Source organism: Eschrichtius robustus, chromosome 1 (genome assembly GCF_028021215.1).
Source record: "Eschrichtius robustus isolate mEscRob2 chromosome 1, mEscRob2.pri, whole genome shotgun sequence".
Taxonomy (NCBI): domain Eukaryota; kingdom Metazoa; phylum Chordata; class Mammalia; order Artiodactyla; family Eschrichtiidae; genus Eschrichtius; species Eschrichtius robustus.
This window is the reverse complement of record NC_090824.1, coordinates 131,843,406-131,862,913: the sequence shown is the minus strand read 5'-3', so window position 1 is coordinate 131,862,913 and position 19,508 is coordinate 131,843,406. Positions and strand designations below refer to the sequence as shown.

At 36.0% G+C, this 19,508-nt stretch overlaps 1 protein-coding gene across 3 annotated transcripts in view; it reads right to left on the bottom strand.

Moving 5' to 3' along the window:
- LRRC49 (leucine rich repeat containing 49) overlaps nucleotides 1–19,508 on the bottom strand; it is a 128,623-nt gene that overhangs the window by 43,249 nt on the left and 65,866 nt on the right. For all 3 annotated transcript variants that reach the window (XM_068536917.1, XM_068536926.1, XM_068536935.1), the window contains one exon: nucleotides 10,496–10,643. In XM_068536917.1, coding sequence (XP_068393018.1) covers nucleotides 10,496–10,643 — 148 coding nt within the window. The remainder of the gene's footprint in view (nucleotides 1–10,495; nucleotides 10,644–19,508) is intronic.

Here is a 19,508-nt window from a genome sequence, read left to right as displayed (position 1 = left end):
ACGGAGCTGGAGGAATCAGGCTCCCGGACTTCAGACTATACTACAAAGCTGCAGTAATCAAGACAGTATGGTACTGGCATAAAAACAGAAATATAGATCAATGGAACAGGATAGAAAGCTCAGAGATAAACCCACGCACATATGGTCACCTTATCTTTGATAAAGGAGGCAAAAATATACACTGGAGAAAAGACAGCCTCTTCAATAAGTGGTGCGGGGAAAACTGGACAGCTACATGTAAAAGAATGAAATTAGAACACTCATTAACACCATACACAAAAATAAACTCAAAATGGATTAAAGACCTAAATGTAAGGCCAGACAGTGTAAAACTCTTAGAGGAAAACATAGGCAGAACACTCTATGACATAAGTCTCAGCAAGATCCTTTTTGACCCACCTCCTAGAGGAATGGAAATAAAAGCAAAAATAAACAAATGGGACCTAATGAAACTTAATGCTTTTGCACAGCAATGGAAACCATAAACAAGACGAAAAAACAACCCTCAGAATGGGAGAAAATATTTGCAAATGAAGCAACTGACAAATGATTAATCTCCAAAGTTTACAAGCAGCTCAATATCAAAAAAAACAAACAACCCAATCCAAAAATGGGCAGAAGACCTAAATAGACATTTCTCCAAAGAAGATATACAGATTTCCAACAAACATATGAAAGGATGCTCAACATCACTAATCATTAGTGAAATACAAATCAAAACTACAATGAGGTATGACTTCACACCAGTCAGAATGGCCATCATCAAAAAATCTACAAACAATAAATGCTGGAGAGGGTGTGAAGAAAAGGGAACCCTCTTGCACTGTTGGTGGGAATGTACATTGATACAGCCACTATGGAGAACAGTATGGAGGTTCCTTAAAGAACTCAAAATAGAACTACCATACGACCCAGCAATCCCACTACCGGGCATGTACCCTGAGAAAACCATAATTCAAAAAGAGTCATGTACTACAATGTTCATTGCAGCTCTAGTTACAATAGCCAGTATATGGATGCAACCTAAGTGTCCATCGACAGATGAATGGATAAAGGAGATGTGGCACATATATACAAGCATATTACTCAGCCATAAAAAGAAACGAAATTGAGTTATTTGTAGTGAGGTGGATGGACCTAGAGTCTGTCATACAGAGTGAAGTAAGTCAGAAAGAGAAAAACAAGTACCGTATGCTAACACATATATATGCAATCTAAAAAAAAAAAGAAAAAGAAAAGGTTCTGAAGAACCTAGGGGCAGGAGAGGAATAAAGATACAGATGTAGAGAATGGACTTGAGGACATGGGGAGGGGTAAGGGTAAGCTGGGACGAAGTGAGAGAGTGGCATGGACATATATACACTACCAAATGTAAAACAGATAGCTAGTGGGAAGCAGCCGCATAGCACAGGGAGATCAGCTCGGTGCTTTGTGACCACCTAGAGGGGTGGGATAGGGAGGGTGGGAGAGAGACGCAAGAGGGAGGGGACATGGGGATATATGTATATGTATAGCTGATTCACTTTATTATAAAGCAGAAACTAACACACCATTGTAAAGCAATTATACTCCAATAAAGATTTTAAATAAATAAATAAATTGTATTTTACAATTTGGAAAATAGTTATTCTTGATATTTAAAGGCTGAATAGAGGTAATGAGGAGAAATAAACTAAAAATGAAATTCAGAACCTTGATTACTAGGCTTTGTAGAATAGCTGGATTAATAAGCATATTAAACTCTTTTGCTCAGTCGATGCTGATTTAGTACCTATTAAGTATAACCTGCTTCAGAAAAAGACTTTTTAAAATAACAAAATATATTGACGTTCTATTGTTGACTCATGTATTGAATGTGAACTAGAAACAGATTGGTTTTTCAAAGAGCAATTTTAAACGGTACTAGAAACTGTATGGGTCACGTACTACACATACTTAAGAGATGATTTCATCAGATTTTCAAAAAGAATTTGAGCTTCTATTAAAGGCAGTACGACTTTAAAAGGAAAGCTAAACCTAGGAAAACTGGATATATGCCAAATCAATTCAAATATTGAGTGTTTTTAAAAAGTTATACATCTGATGACTATATTTCAGCCCAAATAATTATAGAGTAACTAAACTTAGAAACAAAAATGCACCTCTAATTGTAAAGATAAGCTATAAGTCTGTTGGTAAGAAGGAAAAAAATTGTAAAATTCTGGCATCTTCACGATAATAGTCCAACGTCTGGGACAAAAGCCATATCCTTTATGTAACAAAAGAAAGGGATCTATCTGGGACTAAAAATATACATACACTTTTTTCCTTACTTCAGTTTGTCATGAAGACCCAATACAGAAATGATTTCTAATTAATTAGGAAGTGCAGTGATTTAATAGGTGTTTAATAACTTAGATTATACTGTTAGCAGCTTATTGAGGCTCTAAAACAATGCATATATTATATGAGAAGACATTTTGCTGCAAATAAATAATAGCAGTCCTAATATAGGCAGCAATTTATTATGTGGAATTTTAAAAACAATGGCAATGTGAGGTTTTAACCATATACTTTAGAATAGATAGTTATATAAAACATTGTTTTCCTTGACTACACTAAATATTAAAACAGATTTAAAATTACAGAGTTTCTGTCTAGAAGAGAATGGCCCATATTTTTCATTCAATCTTTTTGTTTTTACAGACAAAACTGATTTCCCAGGGTCACAGTTAATGTCAGAGTGAAGATTAGAAGCCATGTCACCTGACTTCTACTGGCCCACGGATAATAGCTATATTATACTTTGGTGGGGAGGGGAGCCAGAACAGGCTAGGTTATACTGCCATAACAACTTTAAAACTCACACTAGCTTACAATAAGAAAATTTTATTTCTTGATCATGCAAAGAACACTGCAACTGTTCTCCATGTAGTGGCTAAGTATTCCTGGGTACTATGACCTGATGGCATGTTCGACTCAATGTATGATTCCACAATGACCACTGCATGGGAGAAAAGCACGGAAAATCTCACTTCAGCTTTTAAATGCTTCTGTCTGAAAATTATGTACATTACTTCTGCTCACATTTCATTAGCCAAAGCAAGCTGCACGACCACGTTTAACTCCAATGGAAAGGGAAATATCATCTTTCCACCTGTTAAAAAGAGGAGGAGAACAAGAACGCATGGGTGAGCCTTAGTAATGGCTACCACGACAGGAGACTCACCTCTATCTCAGATAGGCTACTGCATTTTTTGGAGGGCAAATTGTAAACAAGATCATGTGAAGCCAACTAAATGTGAGTTTGAGGTGAAAACTTTAGACACTGTGTCCATTTCAGAACTGTGAGAATAGCACCTGCATTCACAAAACACTGCCTTGGAAATAAAAAATTCTGGGAGGCGGAATTTTCTATACAATGGTCCTTCTTCTAGCCCCTCCAAATGTGTCTATTCTCTCCTTTTTTGGACAGTTGTAAAAATATCTGAAGACTACTGTAATATCTTCTCGTTTGTCAACGAATTGTGCCAGGTTCTCTGGAAATACTTCCAGTTTGTGATCACCCTTCTAAAACTAATAGTTTAGGTATAATTTGACCGTTAAAGAAAAAAAGGGGACTATTGTCCATTTTTCTGAATTCTCTATTTCTATAAATGAATATTGTTTTAAACCATATTAACTTCTAACAATCATATCTCATAATTAACTCACTTTGAACTTATCGATTCCAATGCAAGTCTTTTTCAAATATGCTAAGTCTCATTTCCCAAAACCCTGCATTTGGCTGAGAATTGTTACACTTCTTGTTGTGAAGTAAAGTCCAGAATTTTCTATTTCTCTATTTTTTATCTTGCTAAGTTCTGCTTATATTTATAGACTGGAAGTCGGCAAACTTTTTCTGTAAAGGGCCAGATGGTAAATATTTTAAGCTTTGTGATCCATATAAAATCCCTATTGCATATTCTTTTTCTTTTTTCACAATGCTTCACAAATATAAAAACCATTCATAGCTTGAGAGCTGTAAAAAGAAAAAAACAGGCTGTGGGATGGATTTGGCCCACAGACTGTAGTTTGCCAAACCTTGTTTTAGATTATTGAGCTACTTTTGGATTCTGATTTGATCAACCAGTACATCAGGATCTCTAACTTTTCCAGTTTGTCATTTACATATTTTATCAGAATAATATAAATGTTCTCAACTAGTCAACATTCAAAAATGTTGAAGAGAATAAGCTTGAAGAAAAAGCCTCACAGCACACCAGTACAGATTTCTCTGCAGGCTGGCATTAATCCATTACTTTCTGTTCCGTAGGTATACCTGAATCACAAATCCACTTAACAATGTTGTCATACAACGTACTCAACATGCCATCATAAAAGACTCTGTCCAATGTTTTGCTTAAATAACAAAACACTGTCTCTCTATAGCACTCTTCTGAGAGGGTCTGTTTATAATATCTAAAACAGGAACCTAATTTTGTAGGGCACAAATTGTTTTTTGTGAACTAATGCTGCCTCCTGGTGATCAATTCCTTAAGTACTCACAACCCATCTTCTAATAATCCAGTTTAGATTTCTTTCATAATCTACATTTAAGTTTATTGTTACAATATTTTTTCTTTCCATGATACAAAGACAGATTAGTTCATCTTATCTTTCAGCTACTCTACTATTCTATACTGCTTCCCAGATATAACTTTCAAAGGCCCAGCAATTTATTCACTACATTTATCCATTGCTCTTGATCGAAGATTGGCAAATTCTACCCCACAGGCCAAATCCAGTATGCCACCTTTTTTTTTGTAAATAAAGTTTTATTGGAACAGATCCATGCTCACTCATTTATGTATTTTCCATGCCTGCTTTCACATCACAATGAGAGAGTTGAATAGTTTTCAACAGAGACTGTATAGCCCCAAAACCCTAAAATATTTACTAACAGGCCCTTTACAGATAAAGTTTGCCAGCCCCTGATCTAAATGGGTCTGGATTCAAACTTTTTATTCACCTATCCTAGGCTTTACTTTCACTTAATTAATATTTATTTCTTCTCTTTACTGACTAAAAGCCATTCTTCTGAACAGAGATAACAAAAGCAAAATAGGAATTGAGGCCAGGAAATCACATTATCTTTTGATATCATATTATCTCTTGCCATTCCTCTGGATCAGACCCCCAGAAGCTCTTATCCTGACTAACCTCCCCGCTTCTCACTTTATCACCCATCCTATCCTCCACAATTCATCCTCTGGGCTGCTACTCAGATAAACTTTTCAATAGACTAATCCAATTTAAGTATCTTAAAACTCTTTAAGGATTTCCTATGTTCAACACAAAAATCTAAACTCTTTCCTATGTCATAAAATGCCCTTCATGACCCAGCCCTTGCTGGTCATACATCCTTTTCCTCTTGCTCTTCTCCCCCATGTACAGTCAGTGCTCAGCCATGTTGAACTGCTATCAGTTGCTGTATTCTCACACCCGTCTGCATTTTGCACGCCTTCTCTCTCCCTGGAACACTTTCCACTGATACAACCTCCTTCTTCTTTGCCCCTCTTCAAGTCTCAAGTCAAGTATTTTCTCCTTTGGAACTTTTCCTGATTGAGCTCATCTAACTAGCTTGTCATTTTGCATTATAATCTGGCTGCATGCCTGCCTCTGTACTTGACTGTAAGTAACTTGAGGGCCTGAATTATGATTCTGATCTTGTCATCTCTAGAGTCTAATACATACCCCAGTGCAGAAACTTCAGTTCAAGGTGCCTAAGAATGTCTCAGGAATTTTTTCATGGTGACTTTAGGTCAAAAGAAATATGTTACAGCTCTGTTTACTAAGTAGTTAGTAAACAACTTAATAAGTATTCATGTTCTAGCAACTTAGTAGCCATTTGAAAAAATAATACTTTTAAATTAAAGAAAAAATACCATTCTTGAATAACCACAAGTACTTACTAATGAAATGTGTGTGTCTGCAAGGCATTACACAAGTTCTCAAACATTAGAATTAGATTGGACACTGTCACCTTCATTTCCTGCTCTATATTGATTTTGGCATGGTATTTGTTTTTATCGCAACCACTGAAAGGTCAGCCTTGCCAGGATATAATGCCATAGAGAGAAATATACTGTGACCTAATGTTGAAATGGTAAACTACCTTAAGCTAGTAATTTTCTCAGTGTCTCACAGATATAAAATATCATTGTGTTTTGCTTGGAAATTATAAATATTCCACATTGCCCCTCTGAGTTCACTGCAGTATCCTTGGAATGCCGTTTGGGGAACCATAGCCCCAGTGCATAGAAGTTCATTAAATATTTGTGTAATCCACCCCAGCTAGAATGTCCATATGGTAAATTACATAAAACTTAATCAAAAGATATCTTTAAAGAGAAAAATAGTTATAGAACTGGTATCAGCAAAATTTGCCACCAGGTGGCAAATATTTTAGGGTTGTAGGCCATATAGTTTCTTTAACAACTGTTCAATTCTGCCACTGTAGCATCAAAGCAGATATAAATAATATATAAATGTATGGATATGACTGTGTTCTAACACAACTTTATTTACAAAAACAGGTGGCCCGCTCATGGGCTAGTGTTTGTCAACACTAGCCCATGTTGGCAAATTAATAGAAAGTCTTTTAAAAGGTATATTCTTTCCAAACTAAAGTTACTAAAAAGGTATAAACAAAAGGTGAGTCAGAACACCATGAGTCTATACCGATATGAATAAGTTATTAAATTGAAATTTTTATGAGGTATGGAATTATAAAGGTGTGATACTGTGATTTATTATAAGAAATATATATTTGGTCTTCATCCCAGTTTCTGGTTCACAGCTCCCAAAACCCTAGGAATTTCCTAAGTGTGGAGAGTGATAAAGGTGTCTTTTGTTTTGTTAATGAGGTGACTTTGGACCCCATCTAAGGATGGAGGCTGGTTGCCAGGAGAACCAACCATGCAATTAGAGGGTTGGAACTTCCCATCCCACTCCCAGACCTCCAGGGAGAGAGGAGGAGCTGGAGGTTGAATTGACTGCCAATGGCTGGGCTTCCCTAGTGGCGCAGTGGTTAAGAATCCGCCTGCCAATGCAGGGGATACGGGTTCGAGCCCTGGTCTGGGAAGATCCCACATGCCACAGAGCAACTAAGCCCGTGGGCCACAACTACTGAGCCTGCGCTCTAGAGCCCGTGTGCCACAACTACTGAGCCCACGTGCCACAACTACTGAAGCCCGCATTCCTAGAGCCACAACTACTGAAGCCCGCATTCCTAGAGCCGGTGCCCCGCAGCAAGAGAAGCCGCCACAATGAGAAGCCCACGCACCGCAATGAAGAGTAACCCCCGCTCGCCGCAACTAGAGAAAGCCCGCGTGGCAACGAAGACCCAACGCAGCCAAAAATAAATAAATAAAATAAATAAATTTATTAAAAAAGAAGAAATTGCCAATGACCGATGATATAATAAATCATGACTATGTAATGAAGCCTCCATAAAAACTCCAAAGGGACAGGTTCAGAGAGCTTCAGGGTTGGTGAAACCTAGAGATCTGGGGAGAGTGGTGTGCTTAGAAGCTCCGTGTCCCTTCCCACATACCTTGCCCTACGCATCTTTTCCATCCGGCAGTTCCTGAGTTATATCCTTTTACAATAAACTGGTGACCTAGTAAGTAAAATGTTTCTCTGAGTTCTGTAAGCCGCTCTTGCAAATTAATCAAACCTGAGGAGAGGGGGTTGTGGGAACCTCTGATTTATAGCCAGGGGGTTGGAAGTACAGTTAACAACCTGGACTTGTTACTGGCGTCTGGTCGGGGGGGGCGGGTGGTGGGGGGAGAAGGGTGCGTGTGCAGTCTTACAGGACTGAGTCCTCAACCTGTGGAATCTGGTGCTACCTTCCAGGTAGACAGTGTCAGAATTGAATTGAATTCTTAGACACTGAGATGGTGTTCTGAGAATTTCTCATTGGAGCTGTGGGGAACCCTGCCCCCACCCCACTGGAAACTGAGTCTCAGAACACCAGAAGAAAAGGGAACAAGAATAACTTCACGTGCAGAAGCCTGGCAGACAACATCTTAAAGCGAACAACGTCAATAAAGAGATAAATATAAATTACATATCACTTGATAGGACGCAGTGAGAGGAATGCAAAATCACTTCTGTGATATTTATGCCAGAAGTCTATAACAAATAATTAACAGTCAGGAAACATCAAATAAAATCCGAATTAAGGGTCATTCTACAAAATAACTGACCTATAATCTTCATAAATGTCAAAGCCATGAAAGTCAAGGAAAGACTAGGGAACTGTTCCTGAAAAATGGTGACAATAGAGACATGACAATAAAATGTACCTCTGTGCAACGTATAATTCCAAACTGGATCATTTCGCCCCACAGAACATTATTAATATAACTGGTAAAATTTGAATGTGGTGTGAGGATTACACACTAGCAATTATTCAATGTTTATTTCCTGATTTTGTTGGTTATATTGTGTTTACATGAGAGAATGTCTTTGCTCGCAAGAAATACATACTGAAGTGTTCAGGGAGGTTGGGGAATTGAGTCAGCAGCTTACTCTCAGATGGTTCAGGAACAAAAGTTCTTTGTCCTGTACTTATAACTTTTCTGTAACTTTGAGATTATTTCCATTAAAAATTTTTTAAATTTCTAGCATTAAACAGTGGAAGAGCAGATGTGCAGGGATTACTGCTCTGTATTAGCAGAAGAGCTGGCCCTGTTCCCATCCCAGGTGATTTTCCTCATTTCCTTACCAAGCAAACACATCCTAGGGAATGTACACGGACAGTAATTATAGACAATATTGTTCTCCTTTATTTAAGGCATGGAAGTACGTAAACTTTACTCAACCAACAAGGCTTTACTGAACATTACTACATTCTCAGCATTGTGTGAGATAGAGAAGGAAAGGAAATAAACATGTATAGATAGAACATCTGCATGTATCAGGCAAGGAAGACAAAGAATGGCTTCTGCCCTCGAGGACTATGTACATTAGTTGAGTAGACAAGACTGGCATAAATTCACATGAGAAACATACTATATGATTACTAATTTATTTAATTGGTTAGCTTCCTTTCTCACCCTGTTCTTGCAACCTCATCAGGAAGATCAATTGATTAGAAGTACCAAAGATGCTTAATTAAGAAAGACCTGGAGATAAGGGTAAAAGTACAAGACAGAGTTGCCAGTATAGATCCAAACAAACCGAGAGGACAAAGAACCTTTCCTCCACGCTGGAACAGAGAGAGGTGCAACCCCAGAAGACTGCTGGTATTTACAAATTCATCAACACTTTGTCTGTTAGCCACCCTAGGTGTCCATAATATTGCTGAGGTAGAAATGTGAATGGGCCACAGTGTGAAACCAGTGGACAGGCAGTGAGTCAACTGGCAATTGAATAAACCTAGCTGATCACTCAGAATCCATTATCAGGGAATTCCCTGGCAGTAGTTAGGACTCTGAGCTTTCACTGCCGAGGGTACAAGCTCAGTCCCTGGTCGGGGAACTAAGGTCCCACAAGCTGTGAGGTGTGGCAAAAAAAAAAAAAAAAAAAGAATCCACATCAAAATTAGCAGAGTCTAGAAGTAAGAAAACAGTGGAGGTTTAGGATATTTTTCTAGGTCAGAGATTATCAAAATGAGATCATTAACAGATATTTTCTGAGATCATAAAATGTTCAAATAAATTTGGGATGCAATGAAACAAATTAAGGCAAGTTTCTTTATTACAGAACTTCTTGGAGCCTAAAGTATGCTAATGTGCATTGTACACCTAAAAGGAGGGGTATTATTACATGCGGCATTTCACTTAGATCAGGAGCCATATCGAAACTTCTAAGTGTAGAAAATGTCTACCATGGAGACAGAATGAATAAAAAAAGAGATAGCTACTTTGAGAGGTATAGCATCAATAGTAGTAGTAATAATAATAATAATAATAATAATAATAATAATGATAGCTCCATATTATGCTTCCTGGGAGCCTCACACTGTTCTAAGGTTTAGTGCTTCACTTTATCTTGACAACAACCCTATGACATAATATAATTATGATCCCCATTTTACCTTGAGGAAAATTAGATAGAAAGGTTAAGTAAATTGTTGAAGGTCATATGACTAGAAAATGGTCAAGCCAGGATGCAGACTCAAGCAGTCTGGCTCCAGCACCCATGTTCTTAACCATTACGCTATATAACTTATCAACGAAATTCTTATTCATTTATTTCAGAGTAAATTATTAGCTGGATATTAAGCAAGAATGAAAAACAAGCATGATGACTAATTTTAAAAGAAGGCTAGAAATTTAATTCAATGAAATTGGGAATACGGATAGGAGGTAAAAAATTTGTCATTATAATTATGAAGTATATAGTCATGATAATCCATAGTTCATTAAAAATAAGAAGCATTTCAAGCAAAGAATATGCACCCCAATGTTCTAACCCATGCTAACTAAAACAATATGGTGAGCACTTTAGAAGAGTTCTCACTCACCGTGATTCTCTTCATATCTAGCTGGCGCAGCTGCATCATATTCTGAAGGATAGTGTGCTTGTACCATGACTCTTGAGCTATTGGATTGCCATCAAAAGTGATGTCTGAGAGAGAAGTAGAATCAGCAAGGCAGCAAACACTCTCAAAACTGCAGGAAAGACAGAAACCACTGGATTACTGTGAGACCTTCAAATAGTACTTTGTTTTGTTTCATACACATTATTTTTTAGAACAGTTTTAGATTTACAGAAAAATTGGGAAGATAGTACAGACTTCCCACATGCTCCACACCAAGTTTCCCCTACTATTAACATCTTGTATTAGTATAGTACATTTTTTACAATTAATGAACTAATATTGATATATTCTTACTAACTCAATATTTTATCCAGATTTCTTTAGTTTTTACACAATGTCCTTTTTCTGTTCCAAGATCCCATCCAGGATACCACATTACATTTAGCTGTGATGTCTCCTTAGGTTCCTCTTGGCTGTGACATTTTCTTAGACTTTCCTTATTTTTGATAATCTTGACAGTTTTGAGGAGTACTGATCAGTTATTCTGTAGGCTGCCCCTCTATTGCAATTTGTCTGATATTTTTTTTCATGATGAGATTAGGGTTACGGTACATACTATTAATTAATATGACTTATCACTGTTGAAGTTGACCTTGATCACCTAACTGAAACAGTGTTTGTCAGGTTTCTCCAATGTAAAGTTACTCTTCCCTCCCCTTCTTTCCATACTGAATTCTTTGGAAAGTGGTCATTATGCGCAGCCCATACTTAAGGAGTGGAAGTTCAGTTTCCTCTCATTGAGGGCACAGTATCTACATAATTTATTTGGAATTCTTCTTCCCAGGGAGTTTGTCTTTTCCCTGTGTATTTATTTATATCAGTTTTGATTCATGGACATTTCATTTCATTCTTTGGGTTATAATCCAGTACTAGTTTACTTATTTTATTGTTCAAATTGTTCCAGCTTTGGCCATTGGACCTCTTTCAGTTGGCTCCTATGTCCATTTGACATACCCCTATTAACATGGACTTTTTGTTTTTGTAAGCACTTCCTTACTTTCTAGCATTATAAGATTCTCTAGACTCATTTCTCATTCTCTAGACTCATTTCCTACCCCAGTCCTAGAATCAGCCATTTCTTCAAGAAGCCATGATTCCCTTTATTGGGGAATGGCATTAGAAACAAAGATCTAGTGGCTAGGTGTACTATTTACTACTAGGTGTCATTTCTTTTAGGCCCTCTGATGACAGAGCAAGGAAATATATGTGTGTATACCAACCTGTGCGTATACGTATATCGATATTTCTCTATGAAACCATCTGTGTCTACGTTAAGCTAACCATGAGTTCAAACTGATGTCTCCAACTCTAATCTATTACCAAAGGGATCATTCTAGCCTCTTTCCCTTACTTATCTGTAAATTCCTACTCCAACAAGGAGAAATCTGGCTCCCACCGTCTCTCATCCATTTAGTTAATTATTAATTCCAGAATATATGTATAGTGGTATCAGAATTTTCAATTTGTACCCCCATGGGAAATAACTTTATTAACAAAAGCATAATGATAATGTGTAATTCCTTTTGCACCTAGTCTTACAGACTCATTTCCAAAGTTACTTAGGTCAGCACCTTCCCCTCCCACTCTTCCTTGCTCATACCTTCAAGAAGGTTGTTCCATACAATTACAATCTCCTGTCATAGTCTATATTCATTTCTTCCTGGGATCCTCCAACCTCCTAAATTATTTTTTTAATATGCATACATTAAAGTTCACTCTTTGTGCTGTAAAGTACTATGGGTTTTGACAAATGCATAATGTCATGTATCCACCAAGAAAGTATCATACAAAATAGTTTCATTGCCCTAAAAAATCCCTTATTTAACCATCCTCCTCTCTCCCTGAATCTCTGGCAGCCACTGATCTTTTTACTGTCTATATAGTTTTGTTTTTTCCAGAATTTCATATAGTTGGAATCATATATTATAGTTTGTAGCCTTTTCAGACTGGCTTCTTTCACTTAGCAGTATGCAATTAAGGTTCATCTGTATCTTTCCGTGGCTTCATAGCTTCCATTTTTTAAAAAATCACTGAGTAATAATATTCCATTGTCTATATGTACCACAGTTTGTCCATTCACCTATTGAAGACATCTTGGTTGCTTCTGGTTTTCAGTGATTATGAATAAAGCGGCTTAAATATTCATCTGCAGGTTTTTGTGTGAACATAAATTTTCATATCAATTCGGTATTGAATTGCACTCAATAGTGCAATTGCTGGATTGTACAGTAAGACTATGTTTAGCTTTCTAAGAAACCACCAAACTGTCTTCCAAAGTGGCTGTACCATCTTGCATTCCTACTGGCTCTACATTCTTATCAGCATTTCATATCTGTCAGGTTTTTAAAAAATTTTAGTCATTCCAATAGGTCTGTAGTGGTCTCATTGTTTTAATAGGCAACTCCCAAATGACAAAGATGTTGAGCATTTTTTCATATGCATATTTGCTACCGGTATATCTTCTCTGCATTTTCAGCTCTTGGGCCCATTTTTAATTGGGTTCTTTGTTTCCTTATTGTTGAGTTTTAAGAGTTTTTTTGTCATATCACGAATATGTCTTTTATCAGATATATGTTTTGCAAATATTTCTCCCAGTCTGACTTGCCTTTTCATTTTCTTAATTGCGTCCTTCACAGGGCAGCAGTTTTTTATTTTAACTATGTCCAACTTATCAATTTTCTCTTTCATGGATCATGCTTTTGGTGTTGTATCTAAAAACTTGCCAAACCCAACAGTGCCTAGATTTTCTCTTAAGTTTTCTTCTAGAAGTTCTATAGTTTCATGTCTTATATTTAGGTATGATCCACTTTGAGTTAATTTTGCAACAGGTATAAGGTCTATGTCTAGATTCAATTTTATATGAATATCCAATTGTTACAGTGCCATTTATTGAAAAGACTATTCTTTCTCTATTGAATTGCCTTTGCTCCTTTGTCAAAGATCGCTTGACTATATTTGTGTGGGTCTATTTTGGGACCCTCTATTCTTCTCCATTGATATACGTGTCCATTCTTTCACCAGTACCGTGCTGTCTTGATTACTGTACCTTTATAGTAAGTCTTGAAATAGGTAAGTGTCAGTCCTCCAACTTTGTTCTCCTTCAGTGTCATGTTGCTATTCTAGGTCTTAGCTTTTCCATATAAACTTTAGAATCCATTTGTCAATATCTGCTTGCTGGGATTTTGATCGGGACTTTCATATTTTTATTGAGGTACAGGTGACATACAACACTGTATTAATTTCAGGTATACACATGATTCAATATTGGTATATACTGCAAAATGTTCACCATGATTAAGTCTAGTTAACATCCATTACCATACATAGTTACAGAATATTTTTTCTTGTGATAAGAACTTTTAAGATCTATTCTCTTAGCAATCTTCAAATATGAAATAAGGTATTAACTATAGTTGACACGCTGTACATTACATCCCCATGACTTATTTATTCTATAAGTGGAAGTTTGTACCTTTTGACACCCTTCACCCATTTAACCCACCCCTTACCCAATCTGTTTTATATATATATGAGCTTGGTATTTCATTTTATTTATTTATTTTAGATTTCACATATAAGTGAGATCATACGGTGTTTGTCTTTCTCTGACTTATTTCACTTAGCATAATGCCCTCAAGGTCCATCTATGCAGTTGCAAATGGCAAGATCTCATTCTTTCTTATGGCTGAATAATACTCCATTGTGCGTGTGTGTGTGTGTGTGTGTGTGTGTGTGTGTGTGTGTGTGTATCACATTCTCTTTATCCATTTATCCATCAATGGACACTTAGGTTGTTTCCATATCTTGGCTACTATAAATAATGCTGCAATGAACATGGGGGTGCCTATATCTTTTTCAGTTACTGTTTTCATTTTCTCCAGATAAATACCCAGAAGAAGAACTGCTGGATCACATGGTAGTTTTATTTTTAATTTTTGAGGACTTTCATTTTTTAAAGAAGGAAATAATCACTTTTCTAAATAATACCCCAGAGCAGACTGATAAAACTCATTTAAATTAGAATCACTCTCTTTAATGACTATTCAAGTAACTAATGTAAACAGGCCTAAAAGTACTTTAGGACTACTTTACTTATATTTAGGAACTATACTAAATATCTTTCTGTGTTAAGAAAAACTAGAGGATATAGAATATTTATGGTATAGAAAATAACCTATATGCTTGACAATTAAGGTTGAGATGATATCTGTAGCAAAAATAAAGTTCATTATGCTTTTTATTGTCATATTTAAATATTTCTTCTATGTTTTCCTCCCATTCAAGGTAGAGATACTCTGCTATCAATTATTTTACCTCAGAGCTTATCTTTACCAATCTAAAAGGTAAATCTCATAACTCATATACACATTATGGGTTTTGAGACGTGGTTGAGAATTAGGGAAGACACTTTTTAAAAGGCTAGTATATGCAAATAAAATGAGTGTTCATGAATTTAGACTTAATAATTGCTTTGAGTATAAATAAACGAGAACAAATATTGCAATTTTTCCTACCTAGCATTGATAAAATTCTGTTTTTCATCAATATAAAATATCTCAAAACAGTTTACGGTGTTTTAGATGAACGTTTGAAAGATGCTTCTCTCCTTCGCTCATAGTTTTTTATGTAAAGCTAGAATCAAATAAAATGCTTCTGATAACTTTAAAACTGAAACACAAGGCAAACTTTTACTCCTTTCACATTGTTAAGTGAACTAACTCATCACCTTCCCTTCACAAATCTGCTTCTCCATGCATATTTCATAACTGATTAAGTCATCAAGGCAGTTGCCACTATGAGCCAATCTCTTACTTAGAAATTGATGACTGAGAATGGGAACTGTGAAGGGTCATCAAGGGATTTTAAGCAAGGTAGGGGGCTAATGTGATTAGAATAATCATAACTTAGTAACATTATGGAAGGTATAAAAGAAAAAAAAGAGTTAAAGAGTAAAAAACCAGTTATAAAGTAGATTGCAGTAAGTAACAGAGGTGAAAAAAGTAGGGGTCAAGCATATCTAAGGTAGTAGCTATGAGAGTAGAGGAGGGAATAGGTTCTACAGAAATTCAGAGTGTAGTATGAACAGAAATTAGTAATTATTTGGGTGTGAGGAAGAGAGGAATCTGGAAAAACATTCAGGTTTCTCCCTCTGGTTAATGATTGAGGCGGTGATTACAAGAGTGTGTAGTTTGTCAAGATTCACTGAGCTTTACACTTAAAATGGGTGCATTTTATTACATGTAAATTACATCTCAATAAATTGATTTACAAAGAAACTTAAAGTATTAAAAAATACATGTTTGACAGATCACCTTTTCATCTATCAGCTCTCCTTTATGAGGAACACTATGCTACACTGGTGGCCAGGGGCTATTAGCACATGTTTCCAAAAGGCTTTCATTACGTTTTCCTCCAACTACCACAGGATGGGATAACTAATTTCAACATTAAGATATTAACTAATGTGAGAAGCAGAGGCAACATAGCTCTTCTATGTTGAAGAGCATTTTTCTTCAATGGCCCAGCATATCTGAACAGAATTAAACTGTAAGCTATGACCGGATAAGACCACTATGACCTGATATTTGTCACTAATTAGGTAGATGCACTGAAAAGTGGAAAATATGTCCAGAAGCACAGAGAAGCTGGAAAACTTCATTCATTGTAGATATATTCTAATTTTATTGTTATTTACTATTTATTTACAAGCTGGACTACAGAGAGTCTATGATTTATTTCTTATTGCAGGTATAATTTTAAACTGAAATGATTATAACTGTTCCCAGCTCTACCTCTCAAGTATTCCCCTGGAGAATGGAATTAGTCTAATAATTTCTAAATGGGTGTTGTTAAACACAAAACTAAACAGTATCTTCACTGAATTCAAATACTATAAAGCACATTAGTGAATATAGGAGAAAACATTATGCCTAGTGAATGTAGTCATCATGAAGCACTTCAGAGATCTAGAAGACCTGTTGATGCCCATCTGGTTTATGCCTGTAATTAAAGCACAACCAAAAAAGAGGCACCAGGAATGGGGAAATCATTTCAATCCTTAGCAGGTACCTTCCTGGCAACCCTTCCCAGATCAGCAGCTAGCATTTTACACCCAGACTGAAGTCTTTACGCTTTGAATAGTTTTATTAAAGTAAAAATAGATTCGTATTTGATCCAGAAGTTTCCTCACAAAATTTCATTTCCATCTGCAAGGCATTTGACCAGTAAACATGCCAGACATTCCTAGAAATACACTGACAAAGTGCATATGATTTTAAAGACATTCTCTAATCAAATAAAACCAGACTCCTTAGGTACAAATACAGGCTAATGAAGGGTTATATCCCACCTAACCAAAGAAAGTCTAAATCAGATTGTTAAAAAACAAAAACACTTGTGAATACAACACTAAGTATAGTGGAATAGTACTGGCTTTTAAGAACAGTCTCTCCTTTATTAAGAACACTCAGTTGCTTGTCTCTTCAAAGTACCAAGAATGGAAAAGTTTTGGTCCAAAGGCTGACATTTAACTCATAATTTGACTTTAATCATTTTCCAGATTACTCATACATTTGTTCTTCCCCTAGCAGTCTCCTCCCAATGCCACATCTGCTTCCTATCTGCTAAAGAACCTACAGAGGAACAATTTGTCCCTACTGATCAAAACTTTCATCTCAAAAGGAAAATGAACTATTTCAGTCCATTTTATGCTTACTTAATAAAATACTGAGAAAATATAAAATTCCCATATATGCATGTATACCACATAGATATTTAACTAAGAATTCCCAAATACCAGTCAAATTTCTCCAATTAGGAAGTTCTCCCCAAAAGTAAGATAGGTACTCTAGTAAAAGGGGTTTTACTCTTTCATACCAATGAAGTATCAAGTACTCTGGAATAATCTTAATGAAAAGCTCACTTATTTTATACTGATAAGTGAGAATTTTACTGAATAGTTACTCTGTGTCTAGCAGGCTAAAATGAAATGGAACAGTAGAATAAATCAAGTGTGCTCACAAGGACTGAAATATACACAATTAATAAACATAAAATAACTAGAAAGATCAATAAGATAATATCTAAGTCTTAAAGAATGAAGCACAGTTAAAGAAAAGAGCATATAATGACAGTGTTTGTATTTCTGATAAAATGATGAACTAAGTTTGTGGGCTGAGGCTCTTGCTAAAAACAACTAAAAATGCTGCATAAAATATATTTTAAAAATCTTCTCAAATGCATCCATAACCTGTTAAAAAAAAAAAAAAAAAGAAATACGCAAGCCAAAAAAAAAAGTAAAGGTAGGAAGCCAGAGAGGTAAGCAGAATGTTGAAACTGACCTTTTTGTTGTGAGGGTACTTATTGAACCCAATGAACCTGAGCTCTGGTTTACATGACCTTCAAAGCTGGAGGACAGAAGACAAATCCCAGGGGCCACCCAAGTTGGAGAGTCTACTGGAGACCTGTCCATAACCCTGCGACCCCAAGGGCTAGGGTCTCAATATAGGGTGAGTTATAAACTTTTCTACCTACTACCCCAGGAATATTGCCTGTCTCAAAACCTGGGGCTAAGAACTGGAGGAAAATTCTTCCCTGGTTACTTGTAACCACAGACCACAATTTGCAACCTGAATCCACACTAAATGGGTGGTCTAAAATGTTTCAAGAGGAGAATTGGTATTTTGAAGAGGTCGAAGGCTTCTTAGGTCCATAGGCATCTGACAGAAACAAATGAAACTCCTCCATGGAGAAACCTACCTTTATACAAGACCCCAAGAATTCCCAAAGATAGGTACCAAGATAAATAAACAGTTCACGGTTCAAAAGGAAATAAAACACTCTAACAGCCAGCAGAAACAACAGGTGACACTGTCAAACTGGCTATGACTTCTTCATATAATGGGATCATCAAACAGAATATAAAAATTATAATATATTCCAAGAAATAAAAACAGGTTTAAAAATGTGAGTAAACTCCAAGAAGAGCTGAAAAGGCACAGAACTTCTAGAGATCAAAAAATTTTTTTTAATTAAAGTAAAAAAGTCAAAGGCAGTGGATGGAGATAAAGGGAATCAGCACTTACTCTATTTTCCTTGAACAAACCAAAAAGCTAGTAAAAGTTTTCTTTACAGAAGAAACATAGCTTAAAAAATGAAGAATGATAGAATATCACCATTTGTAACCCCCAAAGAAGTAATGGATTCAGACAACGATCATCAGTAACTACTAAAATACTTAGGTGAAAAGATGATGGGGAACTTTATTAAAAATGGAATAGGCTAACAACCGTTGAACCCCATAATCAGTTTTAGCATTATAGTCAGCAAAACTAACATGCATTTTTTCATATAAATATATATATATGTATGTATTGGGTTGGCCAAACGAACTTTTTGCCCAACCCAATATATATGTATACGTATATACATATATATTTTTTTCCTCCGTATACATTTTCTTTCACTTTCCTGTTTCTTTTGGAGCTCCATAACAAGTAACCATCTATGTTTGATACATGTTAATTAATGTTAGTCACTAGAATTCTTTTTAGTACATGATGGTAGTAGGGGGTTCTTAGAAATGAATGGTTCTAAAGAATCTCAAGATACCTTCTAATAATAAGTCATTATGTTTTTGTCACAAAGCAAAAATATGCTGGAAAAAAAATTTCACACTGCACGAAAAAGAACGCCAAATTTCCCTTGGGGAAACTTAGTAGTTTAACCCATTCATCACAATATTTAAAAGATTTTAATATCTGAGAAGCTAAAGTGACAACAGAGAGAAATAAAGAGAAGACTGTGGATATAGATAGAATCAAAAAGAAAGTGAAAAGGAGAAGATAGAGACCTAAAGAGTTGAACAGAAGTAATAGAGAAAAATGTTAAACTGTCTCTTTACATATCTTTTGTTACAACAATGCCATGACAACGA